This window comes from Chiloscyllium plagiosum, chromosome 12 (genome assembly GCF_004010195.1).
Source record: "Chiloscyllium plagiosum isolate BGI_BamShark_2017 chromosome 12, ASM401019v2, whole genome shotgun sequence".
NCBI classification, from domain to species: domain Eukaryota; kingdom Metazoa; phylum Chordata; class Chondrichthyes; order Orectolobiformes; family Hemiscylliidae; genus Chiloscyllium; species Chiloscyllium plagiosum.
Window position 1 is genome coordinate 52,161,542 of NC_057721.1, and position 15,348 is coordinate 52,176,889.

General features: G+C 39.5%; 1 protein-coding gene across 8 annotated transcripts in view; it reads right to left on the reverse strand.

The window, feature by feature from the left end:
* The window catches only part of LOC122555258 (HMG box transcription factor BBX), a 223,432-nt gene that overhangs the window by 36,600 nt on the left and 171,484 nt on the right, over positions 1–15,348 (reverse strand). For all 8 annotated transcript variants that reach the window (XM_043701070.1, XM_043701068.1, XM_043701069.1 and 5 more), the window contains 4 exons: positions 13,038–13,236; positions 8,261–8,328; positions 5,606–5,686; positions 3,111–3,870 (listed from right to left, as the gene is read on the reverse strand). In XM_043701070.1, coding sequence (XP_043557005.1) covers positions 3,111–3,870; positions 5,606–5,686; positions 8,261–8,328; positions 13,038–13,236 — 1,108 coding nt within the window. The remainder of the gene's footprint in view (positions 1–3,110; positions 3,871–5,605; positions 5,687–8,260; positions 8,329–13,037; positions 13,237–15,348) is intronic.

A 15,348-nucleotide genomic window follows, 5' to 3' on the forward strand; every position in this document is an offset into this window, starting at 1 on the left:
CCTCCCGAGATCCTCCTCAATGTTTACTTTCTCTTGAATTCATCACAGTCAGAATCCTCTTGTCAGTCAGTGATATGATATACAAATCATAGCCAAGCATAGTTCCTGTAGCTACAGCCTGCCAAATCAAAACTGACCCATTTATTCCGACTGTCTATAAAATCACAGAAGTAGTTTGAAACGATTGTTGTAAATGAGAGAAAAAAAAAGGTTAGGGGTGAACAGGGTTAGGAAGGCAATTCCAGAAGTTAGGATGTCAAATGATTGAAGCAAGGGAGATGAAGCTAAAGATGAAGCAAGGGAGATTAAATATGGAAGAATAGAGATATCTTGGATTGTTGTAGGGGCTGGAGGAGATTTCAGAGACAGGGAGGGGTGAGATACTGAAGCAATCTGAGAACAAAGATTAGAAATTTTAAACTGAGACATTTCTTGAAGGCTATCAATGTAGATCAGTGAGCAGAAGGATGATGTGAGGTAGAACACAAGCAATAGACATTTGGATGATAAAAAGAACAGAATGTGAAGGGAGTCAGAGTTCTGCTGGAATAGTTAAGTCAAGTGACTGTAACAAAGTCACAAATGAGGGTTGCAGCAGAAAATGCACGAGTTGGAGTGGAATCCAGTAATGTGGAAACAGGCAATCATGTGTGTTCACAAGCTCACCTCTGCTTCACATATAACACCAAAGTTGCAAAAAATCAAAGAGTTGCCAGAGTGATGGAAATGGTAGATGGAGAATAGAGTTTGTGGTAATTGTCCAGAAAACCCTTTAACATTTCTCATACATAGGTATGATGATGAAAACATTTGTAATGCTGCCCTCTATTGGTCATTCTAATACTGGGTATAGCAACACGGCAATTTCTCCCTAAACAAGTCATGCAGTCACTGTAATTAACCTTCAGGGATAACCATCAACCAATGAAAACTTACATAACCTGGATACCAGATTATCACCTCATCAAACACTATTAAAAAGGTGTTTTTTAGACTGGTTTCAAAATTCAGTCCACGCAGCTTCTGGAAGCTGCAACATCATGGTCCACAGTAATTATGAAACACAGGAGAACAGCTCCTTTTTTTAAAACAGCTAAATTTCAGTGAGAAACAAAGGTAGTAAGAGGAGACCTTGGTAGAGGTTAGAGTTGAAAATCAGTACAACACATTGTACATGTATGGACCTGCACTCACTGCAGTTTGAGACAAATGAGACACTCAGTGGTAAGCACTGCTGCCCCTCAGTGCCAGGGACCCAGGTTCGATTCCACCCTCGGGCAACTGTTTGTGTTGCATTTGCATATTCTCCCAGTGTCTGTGTGGGCTTCCTCCGAGTGCTTTGGTTTCCTTCTACAATCCAAAAATATGCAGATTAGGTGGATTGGTCATGCTAAATTGCCCATAGTGTTCAGGGATGTGCAGGCTAGGTGAATTAGTCATGGGAAATGCAAGGTTACAGGAATAGGTAGACAGTGGCCCTGGGTGACATGCTGTTTGGAGGGTTGATGTGGACTCGATAGGCTGAATGGCCTGCTGCCACACTGCAGGGATTCTACGATCTATGATCATTGAGACAGATTAGATTCTCAGGAAGCTTGGCAGAATAGATATTGGGAGATTCTTCCTCTGTGGGAAGATCCAGGAACAGAGGGCATTAGCTCAGAGTTAGGGGTCACCCATTTAGGACAGAGATGAGGAGAAACATTTTTTCTTCCAGAAGATAGTGAATCTGTGGAACTTTTCTTAACAGTAGAAGGCTGATGAAGCTATATCATTAAGTACATAAAAGGGCCTGAGGCAGACATGTTTAATCAGTAAGGGAATCATGGGATGTGAGAAAAGACAGGGCAGTAGAGCTGAGGATTATCAGATCAGTCATGATCTCATTGAAGAATGGAACAGCTTGATGGGCTGAATGGCTTATTTCCGCTGCCACATTTTATGGCTTCACAGGATTTCCATGGAATGGAAGCAAGTGACTTAATATATACCAGAAATGGCAAGTCAATCCCAGTCAATATTTGAAAACAAACCAGCATAGGATGGGCCCTCCTCGCAATTCGAGATGTTGATGGAAGAGATTGGAATGGAATTGGTAAGTGGAAGCAGGATTTTGAGCAGGGAGCGAAAATAGTCTTTTCAATACTTAATTACAGGAAATCTCTGCTCAATCAATACTGGATATTTATCAGGAACCTGATAATTTAGCAACTCCATAAGAGACAAGAGATGTGATGAGGAGGTAGAATTAGCTGTCGAAGAAAACTAATGCTGTGCCTTCAAATGATGTCGCTGAGGGATACTTTGCAGATGAGAAATAGGACACGTCAAGGATAGACAATGGAAGTAACAGTGTGGGGACCTGGAAGGTCAGCGATGGCGAGTAATTCTCTGACAACAGTGAGATTGATAAGAATGGAATGAGGTGCAAGCAGTGCTACTCACAGTGGAGTGTAGAGAGGTACTACAGGTGGATGGTGTGGTCAACCGTGTCAAAGGTTGCAAACAGGCTGGCACGGTTGAACAGAGGGTGTTTACCTTTCTCATCATCACATAGGACAGCTTTTATAACTTTGATAAAGTAGTTTCGCAATAATCAATGGTTCATCTCATTATATACATTCACCTCTTACATTCAGTAAGATAGCAAGCACCATAACTTAAGTAAAACTTTGACGAAGCAACCAATTCTAGTCATATACAAGCTGTCCCTTGTGAATGGGTCTGGCCCCTGAGTCTGTTGCAAATTTGTATTTAACACACAAGTCAGAACACAATGCAAGATAATATACAACAGTCATTCGTAAGTACAGAAAATGTTTGTACATCAGATCTTCAAAATTACATCCTTATATGAAATCGCTTCCATAAGTGTTTGTAAATCAAATGATCATAAATTGGGAAGCCTCTGTGCCCATCTTCTTCAGTAAAAAGCGTATGTTAGTACTCGCCCTCTAAACTTGGTTGCTATCTGTGGAGAAGTAACTCATTTCTCTTTCTGCCTCTCCAGCAGAGACCAAGAATGAATAGCAAACATATCACGCCCTTCATTCATTATCTTGTGTACGAGCACATACAAGCAGAATTTGATTTAGAACCCCGTCACTTACCTCTGTCGACATTGGCCCGTAAAGATGTCAACATTCCTTCTGACACCAAAGTCTTATATAGAGCACCTTTACATGATCGCTCAGATTTTCTGGACCCAGATGCTTCTGTCTTTTTACTGATCTCCTTGTTCTCAGCTTTCACTTCACCTAGTGCATTATGGGAAAGTAGTTGCTCAGTGACAGAAAAAGTTTCAGTTTTGATTGGGCTGCTGGTAACTTTCTCAAGATCAGAAACCTTTGAGTGTTTGTTGAGTTCTGAAATCTTTTCAGCAGGTAATTTGATTGGTTTTGGTTTCATTTTTTTCTTTGGTGGGCTGGAGACAGAGTGTAACAGATTTTCCGTTGACTTTGCTGAGCATCGTGCACTTTTCATTGGGCTTCCTGAAGGTTTTTCAGTGCCCCAGTCCCCCTTAGCAACAGCATCAATCGTGTACATTAAGCTTTCCATGTCAGACTCTGATGATTTCCGTTTCTTCCCGCTTTTTTTAAATGTCTGTTTTTCAGCTTTGGTAGTTTCAAGTTTAACTTTTTTCTTCTTCTTCTTTTTAATTTTTTCACTTTTATTATGACTTGTCACAGAAGTGTCAGTTAACAAGGACAACGATTTGTCATTAGTAATCCAGTCCTGTGGCTTAATACCATTATCCTTTGCAGTCAATCCAGGATTTATGGTGGGCATCTCAGGTGTATGGCTATCCTCTGAGGTACACATGGTGGGTTCAGTTTTTACTCCTTCAGTTACCAACCGGTCCGAACACATCTGAAGCAAAAACCAGATGTTACAATTAAGCAACCTGCAGAAGATTATATTGTCAGTTAAAATAATGGAGGACATCATGCAAAGACGGCTGTCAACTGAGGTTGGGTCTATTATTGGAGATTTCATCACATGATTGTGCAACTCCAATCATCTCATCAAGTCGAAGAGCCTCCCGACCATCTCCTCCACCACATCACTACCCTTATTGTTTATAACTAATAAATACATTAAAAAATGAATGACTCCATGTGTCAAATGACAGTCTGTCGGTATCATCACATATCTGAGTGAGTTCAAGTTCCAGTCTTGAATGCAATACAAAAGTCATGATTGATGTTCCAATGTGTTACTGAGAAAACACAGCACTATTTGGAGTGCCATCTATCAATGAGACCATAAAGCAAGGTTCCATCTGTCATCTCAGGTGGTACTCCATTGATGATGATCGGGGAGGTATCCCTAATGCCTTGGCCAATATCTATTCTCAATTAATGTCACAAAAACAGACTGGTGATTATTTATTGTGAACTTGCTGTGCTTGACTTGTATTACAATGAGAAAAGAAGTACAGAACAACCTCGATTATTCAAACATCAATTATCCAAATTTTGGATTTCCAAACAAGATCTCAAGGTCCTGTAAAAATGTGATCCATTATCTGAACAATCCACTATTCGAACTCTCAGTTATCCAAACAAAATACTCTCCACCCATCTCATTCAGATAATTGAGGCTGTTCTGTACTTCTTTGACTGTAAATGCTTTGAAAAAGTTGGTGGTCATGAAAGGGACTTTATAAATGCACGGCCTTCTGTTTTCTAGGATTTTATGTCAGCTCATTGAAAATAGTATCCAGTTAATTAATCTCCAATTTCTGGTGACGTTAACCTTGGAATGTTGTCAATATCACATGCAACCAGTTAAACTGCAATGTGGCTGCCACTAATTCTAATTAACATCATGGTAACAACAATGCAACATAATATTGTTGGATCCATTGTTGGATCCAACAAATTCTTGTTCAAAACAATGCAGGGGCAAGTGTGAAATGACATTTTTTATGAACTTGGAGGAACCGGAACTAAGTTCACTTTCCAGTTTAGAAAGATTAATATACAAACAGAATCAGCATCACAGGAAATATTTACTTAACAACTGAATTGGAGGAGGAGCAGGAACCATCATCCCACAAAATGATTTTATATTGAATGATGGCTAAGTTCAACTGTTTCCTTTCAGCACTTATGATCACAGCTGAATCAATGGAAACTATGTATTGTCACCAATGAGTGATGAAATTTGATGTCCCTTTGTTTTTAGTGTATGCATTGCCAACACCCACAATCTAAGTCCAAAATGACAAGGAAATAAAAACTGAATGTTCAAAATGCAAAGGTTTACTTGACTTTCGCAGTCAAGTTACTAAACTGAATATCAATCCAGCATTCTACCAACAGCAAAAAAAGCATTCTAAAACATTTTAGATATTATTTTTAATCTGTGTTTGCAAAACCAAGATTGTTTTGTTCCTCTCGTGAGGATGCAAAAGTGTACTGACTCTTGAATCATATGACCTACAAACTTCAAATGTGAGAGGTTTACATACTGAGAGGGCAACTTACTTTGTTTTACAACACTATAAATTCACACAATCATTCCAGTAAAATACTAAGCTATTTCTGGGACTAACACAAACATATTCCTTTAAACATTGTTCAAGAGTCAGAAAGCATACCTCTGCTAATTGAAACAATGCTGAATTCCCACACTGCTTGGTTGAGTCAGGGATCCCTGACTGTGTTGTATTGGAGGAAATCTGTGTGAAGAAAAACACAAGTTTTGGCTGAACTATTATAGCCTTCACTACAATGATTACATCGCTCAGAAGAGAAAGGAAAGAACTGTGTCAGGAAATAAAAGTTACATTTTGAACAAAATCATCAGGATTGGCGAAGTGGGAGCTCAATTACAAAACCTTATTAAGGGCAGGCAAAGTCCTTATTAAGTGCCACCTATTACTTTGCCGGTGCTATTGCAATCCCACAAGGAGAATTTGTAATGTGTAGCAGTATTCCTACATTAACTCTGAAGCCTTCAGAGCATTATCATTTTTCTGGACTAGAGTTTCGAAGATTGTGGATACCCGGAGTGTTTTTTTTTCCAAAAGAGGTCAATGAAAGGATATTAGAACATTATGTAACAACACATTTCTAGGTAGCCACACGTTCGATGGGAACAGTTGGAGTTTATATCTGTCAGGTTTCAGTGTTCACTTCTGGTATTGTTTGAAATTGCTGGTGTACAACAAAATTCTTGTTTTGAATCCTGTGTGAAATCTGATTGTCTAATTGAAAAGCATCCAAAATAAATCAAGACATTGTGTTTCCTAAGGAAGCTGCATTTGCAAAGATCCCAAAGACAACTGTTTTTGCTTGGTGACATCCAGCTCACAAGGGCAATAAGATGGCTAAAAAAAAAATCAGTGGTTAGCACTGTTGGTTCATAGCGCCAGGGACGCAGGTTTGAGTCTACCCTCAAACGACCATCTGTGTGGAGTTTGCACATTCTCCCCTGATTGCATGAGTTCCTCCCAGATGCTCCAGTTTTCTCCGTCTGTCCAAAGATGTGCAGGTTAGGTGGAGTGGTCATGCTAAATTGCCCATCAGCATCCAGGCATGTGCAGGGTAGGTAGATTAGGCATAGGAAATGCAGGGTTTCAGGGAAGGGGTGGGTCTGGATGGAAGCTCGTTGGAGGGTTGATGTGGACTCAACGGGTCGAATGGCCTTAATCCCCACTGTAGGGATTCTACGATGTAACATGCCAGAGTGTCAGACCAGTAGTTAGCTTAACATTCCACACTTCATACTTTTTCCCTTCATTAACTAACCATCATTGGCCAAAAGTCAATTACTGCAGAGACAGACACATCAATTTTTTTCTCTTTCCTGCTGTGAACAGGTTTGCAAATACTTTGTGATATTTAGAAGGTTGATATTTGTACTTATGAATTGTGTTTTAATCAGCTTTTCAGCTTTGCCAAATAAATCACCTGTTCACAATTATTATTAAAGAAACTTGGTTGATGGATCTTTTTATCCTAAACCTAACAGACAGAATTGACCATGGTGGTAAAACATATCAAGTTATGTTATAGGCAGTAGAACTGTGGGACTAAAGAGGGATGGAGTGCACTTAAATTGCCTTCATCATAGGAAATGCCTGAAGCATGAAATGTTTATTAGATTAAAATTTTAAATCATTTTGAAGGTCTAAATGCCCACCATTCAAGAGAACTGAATACTCTTGACCCTTAACATAGTAAAGAGTGACTAGAAGACTGACTACAAAGGTTTTAACTGGACAGCCTGCATAAATAATGATAGCACAATAAAGTTGTTAACACCATCGGATTCACAATGTCATTTTACATTGGTATCCTCAATCCTGCCTAAACCAATGAAGTTTGTTAGCTACTGAAAAGAAATATAATAATCTTTTCTAAAGTATTAATCAATGAAGACCACATCTAGGAGTTCAGCAAAATTTATGTTTGACCATAAACCCCTAGCACCTGCTGACAAATTGAATTTCTTGCATTTTCAGTGTTACTGAAAACACAGCTCTGAGCTTGATAGAGTACTTGAGTTTAAATTCCAGCAAACATTCAAAAATGGCAAATCTTTTTGGTGTTGACAGATCAGTTGTCCTTAGGAGAAGAAAAAACTCCAGGACAGGGCATGTTTTTGAGGTTGCATGCAATGGAAAAGAGCATGCGAAACCGGAGTGCCTTAAAAAGACAAAGCAGCATCTGCCACTAATGGAATTTTGTAATGCCCTATTCTAGGCAAGCAAAAATAAATGATGCACAATTTTAATAGCAGGGAAACATAGTGCATATACTGAATAGAGTGGAGACAGGACTGTTATGAGCGAGGATTAGATCTGCAAAAAATGTTTGAGAGCAATTAGATTATTACTAAGAACATTGTTTGTTTAATGTGAATTCATTTATAAAACAACTGCTCCACCGTAATTCAAGATTTCCCTTTACTATTCAGATTCATGAGGAGAAAGTGAGGTCTGCAGATGCTGGAGATCAGAGCTGGAAATGTGTTGCTGGAAAAGCACAGCAGGTCAGGCAGCATCCAGGGAACAGGAGAATCAACGTTTCGGGCATAAGCCCTTCTTCAGAATCTATTCAGATTCATGAGCCACTTTAGTTGTTCTTACAGTATTTTTAAGTTTTAGAATAAGTGTCAAACTAACAGCATAATCAATGCAGCAGCAATGTATGCTTAAGTGCAGTAACACATAACATTATCAGTACATTTCAAGTTTGGAAACTAGGTTGTGTGTACAATGATGTCAAAGTCAATCATATCAAGTTACCTCCTTTGCTGTCAAGGCATGTTCTCCTGCTAAGAGCAGCATGCTGAGTCCTCCCATTTGTGTGGGATCTATTAGTAAAGAGATATATACATCTGTTAATCTTTCCTTAAGTAATTCCATTTTAATATGACCTTGTATCTATAAGCAATGCTTTGATGATCTAAGTGTATCATGAAACACTCTGAAGCAAATCGCTCATATAAAGAAATACAGCAACCATGCTGGGCAAAGAGAAGACAGACCACAAGTTACATCCTTGGCCTATGTCCAGCTGAATGAGCTTTTCCAGGAAAACGGTGGGTGTCAGTGGATAGGAAAGTAGAAATCTGAGCTCAAAGTTCTTGCTCATTATCGTAATCTCATTACTTGTGTTAGAAAATTGTTACGTGAACACTTCAGGTGAAATCAAGATTAGATCATGTCAGATATGCCCACCAGGAACAGCGTTTGAATACAGACTGTGCTATGGCTGATGTTTTACATCCATCATTACCTGAAAGTCATAAATAATAGAACAGTTACTAAAATAAGCAGGTCACCTTGTGAAAATGTACTCCCATGTTTTGGGAAATTCTACTTTCTGTCACATGATTACGAAGTAGTCAGTGCTTAAGTGAATAACTAATGGGCAAGATGTGGATTCCAATCTTTTATTCTTTTCGAAGGCAAAAACCTCAATGACTAGTTCAGCATTTAACCCCAGATTGTCCTTGTGAACTGGTGGTAAGCCACCTTCCTAATTGCTGCTGTCCCACAATGCCCTTAAGGAAGAGATTCCAGGATTTGACCTAATGAGAATGAATAAAAAAAACACCAAAACTTCCTGTTCTTTGTTCATTGGATATCAGTTCCAAAGTTTTGTACACAACATTGAACTGGATTAATATTGAGAAAGGACATTCTTCTGATTAGGAATGGAGGAATCAGCCATTCAGGCCATTGAGCCTGTTCCACTATTTGATGCGATTTTAGCTGATCGAAAATGTCAATAAGTTTTGCTTACTCTATCCCCGTAACACTGTGGTAATCAGTAATCTATCAAATCTCTATTTAAATTTATTTGAAGACTGAACTTCCACAGCTGTCTGGGGTAGAGAATTCCACAGACTTACAATCCTCCAAAACAAAGACAAAACAAGTTCCACTCATCTTATTCGAAAATGGCATTCCCCTTATTTTTAAATTGTGTGCCCTGGTTTTAAACTCCACAACCAGGGGAAACATCTAACCTGCGTCTAATCCTGCCGAGCCCTTTAAGTACTTGTAGGTTTCAATACGATCATCTTCTAATCTTTAAAACTCTGGACAAGACAGGTCTAGTTCGCCCAATCTGCCCTGCTATCCTATGGGCGGCACGGTGGCACAGTGGTTAGCACTGCTGCCTCACAGTGCCTCAGGCGACTGACTGTGTGGAGTTTGCACATTCTCCCCGTGCCTGCGTGAGTTTCCTCTGGGTGCTCCGGTTTCCTCCCACAATCCAAAAATGTGAATTGGCCACGCTAAATTGCCCGTAGTGTTAGGTGCAGGGGTAAATGTAGGGGAATGGGTCTGGGTGGGTCGGTGTGGACTTGTTGGGCCGAAGGACCTGTTTCCACACTAAGTAATCTAATCTAAAAAAACCAAATAGTCCAGTGAACCTCTGTTGCATTCCTTCTATGGCAACAACATTCTTCTTAAGGTCAGGAGACCAAAAGTGCACACAGTACCCCAGATGCTATCTAACCAAGCTCCTGTACAATCGAAGCACGATATCACTTCTCATGTACTCAATTCTTCTTGTGATAAAGGCTAACATGCCACTAGCCTTGCTATTAACTTGCTGTACCTGCATGTTAGTCTTCAGTATCCTATTAACAAGGAAATCCAAGTCCCTTTATACAGCTACAGTTGAGACTTCTCACCATTTAATAAATACTTGACATATCTGATCTTATTAAAGTTGATAATCCTATTTTTCCACATCATGTTCCATATGTCCTTGCTCACTTACTAAGCTTATCCAAATTCACCAGAAGCCACTTTACATAGAGTCATAGAGATGTACAGCATGGAAACAGACCCTTCGGTCCAACCCGTCCATGCCAACCAGATAGATCTTCTTCAAAACATACTTTCCCACTTAACTTTGTATCATCCACAAAGTTAAAAATTTGACAATTGATCCCCACATCAATCATTGATATCTATTGTGAACAGCTGAAACCCAAATACTGATCCTTGTGTTATGTCACCAATCACTGTCTATCAACATATGAACGGCCACTTTATCTCTATTTCCTATTGTCTTTTAGCCAATCCTTAATCCCTGCCAGCACATTACCTCTAATGAACCTCCTGTAGGGACCTAATCAAAGGCATAATGAAAATTCAGGTATATCACATCCACTGAATTCATTTTATCAGCTTTGAGTAACATCGTCAAAAAACTCCAATATCTTTCTCAAACACAATTTCCCATTCACAAATCTATGTCCAATCACATTATTATTATCCAAATGTCTGTCTATTATATTTTTTTAATCATAGATTTTAGCATTTTAATTACCAGTGAGGTCAGGCTAACAGGTGTGTAGTCAATGTTTCTTCCAACTGTTTTTTCCATGGCATGGACTTCTGACACCCGTGTACAACAGCGGTTTCCAGAAGCAGAGTCCGGCGCCTCAGCACGCCAACTAGTGTCTCAGAGCCATGCAACTTACAAGGAACATTGTTTTTGGTTCCTCATTTTCTCACTCACCTCTTGAATGGTGAGGTGACATTTGATTGTGTCTAACACGCAGGGATTATTCCAAAATCTATAGAATTTTGAAAAAATAATCACCAATGCATCAACTATCTCTACAGCTGCCTCTTTAAATACTCTTGGGACTTATTAACTTCCAGCCCAACTAATTTCTGCAGTACAACCTTCTTACTAGTACTACTATCCTTCAACTCATCATTTTCCCGACTCAGATCTCTGACAGAATTATTTCTTGTTAGTAGTTCATCTTATTGAACTCTTATTAATTATAGGCTCAAGATGTTTGCACTGAAGAAGTTGTAATATTGGAGCTTGCTGTGACAAAGCTGACATAGCTTCCAGTTACCCATTTGACGTTCAAGTTATTATTGTCAAAAATTGAAAATAATACACTTGTCTTCTTAACTATAGATATGAGTGTACGTGTTCTGCTTTTTATCAGAACTGTTTGAAAAAAATAAAATATTTCTTCAAACATTGGCCTGTGTTAGACTGAAATGAGGAATGGTAATCTACATTTGTAGTCAATATACAAGTTAATACAAAGGAACATTTTTGGCAGATATTTCAGAAAAGAAAAATGCTTAAACATCCCAAAGAACCCATGAGGTTTATAACAGCAGCATTTTAGGGGCATTTATAAATGAATCAAAATAAATTTTTAAAAAGCAGACTCAGCTAAAAGTGAAAATGAGTATAACAAAACTTGATTAACACTGTGGTAGCTCAATTAAACAGTTACGTAGTTTCGAATGGCTTTTTAAATACGACCCTTGTAATTAGCACAAAGCAAATTGTGAAATGTATGCCTCCGAGTGTACCTTCAAACATTAGCACTATAGAATGGGAAACATTCTTGCACAAACTTTGCAATAAATGGTACTGGATTAATTGTGAAAACTCGTCGGCATGGATGAGTTGGGCAGAAGGGCCTGTTTCCATGCTGTAAACCTCCATGACGCTAATTCAGAGAGATTTCTTTCTCAGTGACAACAGGTACATAATAAGCATTTAACTTCACCACCAATTCAATTTTGTTGGCTCAGCAACTCCAAAAGGTTTTTTTTGGGAAAAGAAAAGGTAAAAAGCTTGACAGACCTTTAATGAAATACTGAACTTATCACAGGTTTCATAAAATGTAGTTGCATATGCCTTTATGGTAACCATGTGTTAACTCGATAAATGTTTGCAATAAATACTTGAGGCCATTACAGCTATGATTTGAATTCTTTAAGTTATTAAAGAATTCAGGATCTAAGTAAAATCACACTCAATGTTGACTGAAGTTAACAGTCAGGAACTGTACAGAAAATTATGTCCTAGTCTAAAATATTTATGCATTTGTAATATGGTGTGATGTCTGAAGTAATAAACTAGCGAAGTGAGCTGCAAACCTGGAATGTGTCCCTATACATGTTGACAAAAGGATCACTGTGAACTCAGCTTTGGGCCCTATTTTCTATAAAGTCAGTGAGCTGCAGCTGCCAAATTTGTGTCTATGATGCAGTGGGCAGCTTAGTGGCTTTCTCAAGGTTGGGTGCCAAGGGTAGATTGCAATAGACCTAGAAATTCTGAGCCATGTTTTGAAAGTGCATAATACCTGTTACAGGCAAACCATTCCAGACTCCCAATAGGGCACTTCCGAGGGGGAGTTTGGGCGAGGGATACTGCTAACAGAAAATCATCCTTCAGACATTCACCGGTCATATAATGTGTGCCATTTTCCATTTTTAAAAAACATGAGATAAACTACAAATAAATTAATCCATGGAACAGTATGGAGTGAATAAAAAGTGAAATGAAGTGAGTACAGACAATTGTTACTTACAAAGTCCCATTGAAAAGATAGCTGGGAGCAGGTTACCCATTAGGTCCCAAGGAGTAGGACATGGTGAAGATGGGAATAGAAACCAAGGACTAGACAAACAAAACCACTCACTCTGAAAGGAATTGTTTTCTCTGAACAAAGATTCCTTGTTGCTAAGATGGTAAAATAATGATGGTCCTTTGCAAATCATCAATGGGATTTAGTACCTGCCATCGCAAAGTTGATTTGTGGCATTTCCTCAGCCTTTACCACCCTTTTGGTGATGGGAAACTCCTTTGTGGGCTCTGTTGGAAATGTCCAGAGCTTCTTTCTTGTCGTAACAGTTGGTGATGAACTCTTCAATGGTTTGTTGGTTGTTGGACACCACTTGTATCCAGGGTTAGCCTTCAGAAAAGCATCCTTATACTAAGAAAAAAAACCATCAAGAGTTATTGACAGAAATAATCTAAAAGCATTTTAAATTACAGATCTGCTGTCACATCATACCACTGTTGATTAAAAACAGAAACATTCTCAAATCATGATAAACCTTAGCACTAGTTTCCGAAAGCATCGTTCTGAGCTTAATTTTATTAAACATACACACCCTAGAGGATTTATACTACTTCTTTATTACAGATGTTTAAATTTTAAGCACAGTCCTACAAATAGGTTGCATTCTCATCTTTTGAGTCAGTTATGTCATGTTGATGATTGCAGTCACCTGTGACATTGAACAGTCATTAACTAACAGCAAACACAAAAACAGTGCAGCAAACAGGGATACAGAGGTTTGCTTTCCAGTGAGCTAAGAGATGCTGGCTTTTGAGCTACAGAATTCTTAACACCTCCTAAGTTTGATAGGTTGTAACAATGCAAGCTATGCATGGCCTGTTTGAAGAAATCAATTTGATGAACTGAATCAAGTCACTGTTCCTATATTTATATATATTTAAACTGCTCGTAACTGGATTCAGAATATAGGCAGTAGGTTTCCAAGTGCTAAGACAGAATCAATCTAACATCAACACAGATTACAGAGCATTAAGTATACTAACCCAGGTCATTCATGCAGGTATGATGATTCACTTTGCCATAACCCGATCTGTGAAAAAAAATGTTTCTGATCTCTAACCAATGTGTCCTTTCTGAATTAAGAAACAGAAAATGCTTGAGAAACTCAACATGTCTGGCATCATCTGTGGTGACAGAGTTACTGTTTCAAGGCCAATGATTCTTCTCCAGATTCCTGCTCTTATTTTTTATGGTGTTATCTTTAAAAATTTCCCTCAGAGCTAATCTTTTTCTCAATAAACAAAAATTGCTAGTTTATATTAAGTTGCAGAGAAAGTGAGGGCTGCAGATGCTGGAGATCAGAGCTGAAAATGTGTTGCTGGAAAAGCGCAGCAGGTCAGGCAGCATCCAAGGAACAGGAGAATCGACGAAACGTCGATTCTCCTGTTCCTTGGATGCTGCCTGACCTGCTGCGCTTTTTCCAGCAACACATTTTCAGCTATATTAAGTTGCATCCTTTTAATAAACAAACACCACCTCAAATAAACAAACTTACAATGCCCCAACCACAAGGTAAAGAAATAGCTAATGGAAATTTTTTTTTTTTTTTTCCAGTGCGAGCAGCAGCGAAGGTAAGACCGTTTGGTTTTAAAAGTGCTTACCGGTAGCGGGCAGCGGTGTTTTTTTTTCTCTTTCACTCTCTCTTCACAGAAAGAGCGGGAGCACCAGGGGGAAGTGACGACGACCAGAGGGGCAGCCGAGACCCGGAAGCAGTTAGTGTAAGCTTACCTGGGTAGGTTTTTTCCCCCTTTAAAAGCGCGAAGGAGAGGAACCCGAGGCACTACACGGGTAGTGCCTCCCACCCGCCCTCCTCCTCTAACCTAATAATAACACCTGTTGTGGTAAGTAGGTAAGTGCTGAATTTTGCTCGTTGTATTCTTTAGACCCAGTTTTTTTTAAATAAAAGTTAGCTTTAGAGAGATGGCAGTGAAGGCAGTGCAATGTTCCTCCTGCAAAATGTATGAGGTGAGGGATGCCATCGACGTCCCTGCCGATTACACTTGCAGGAAGTGCACCCACCTCCAGCTCCTCCAAGACCGTGTTAGGGAACTGGAGCTGGAGTGGGAGGAACTGCGGATCATTCGGGAGGCAGAGGGGGTCATAGATCAGAGTTACAGGGAAGTAGTAACTCCAAAGATGGCAGATAGATGGGTGACAGTGAGGGGGACTGGGAGGAAGCAGCCAGTGCAGGGACCCCCTGCGGCCGTCCCCCCCAAGAACAAGTATACCGTTTCGGATACTTGTGGGGGGGATGACTTACCAGGGGTAAGTAACGGGGCTCAGGTCTCTGGCACGGAGCCTGTCCCCGTTACTCAGAAGGGAAGGGTGAAGAAGAGCAGAGCAGTAGTAATTGGGGACTCGAAAGTTCGGGGCACAGATAGGCGGTTTGTGGGAACGAGAGAGACTCACGTTTGGTATGTTGCCTCCCAGGTGCAAGGGTACGTGACGTCTCTGATCGTGTTT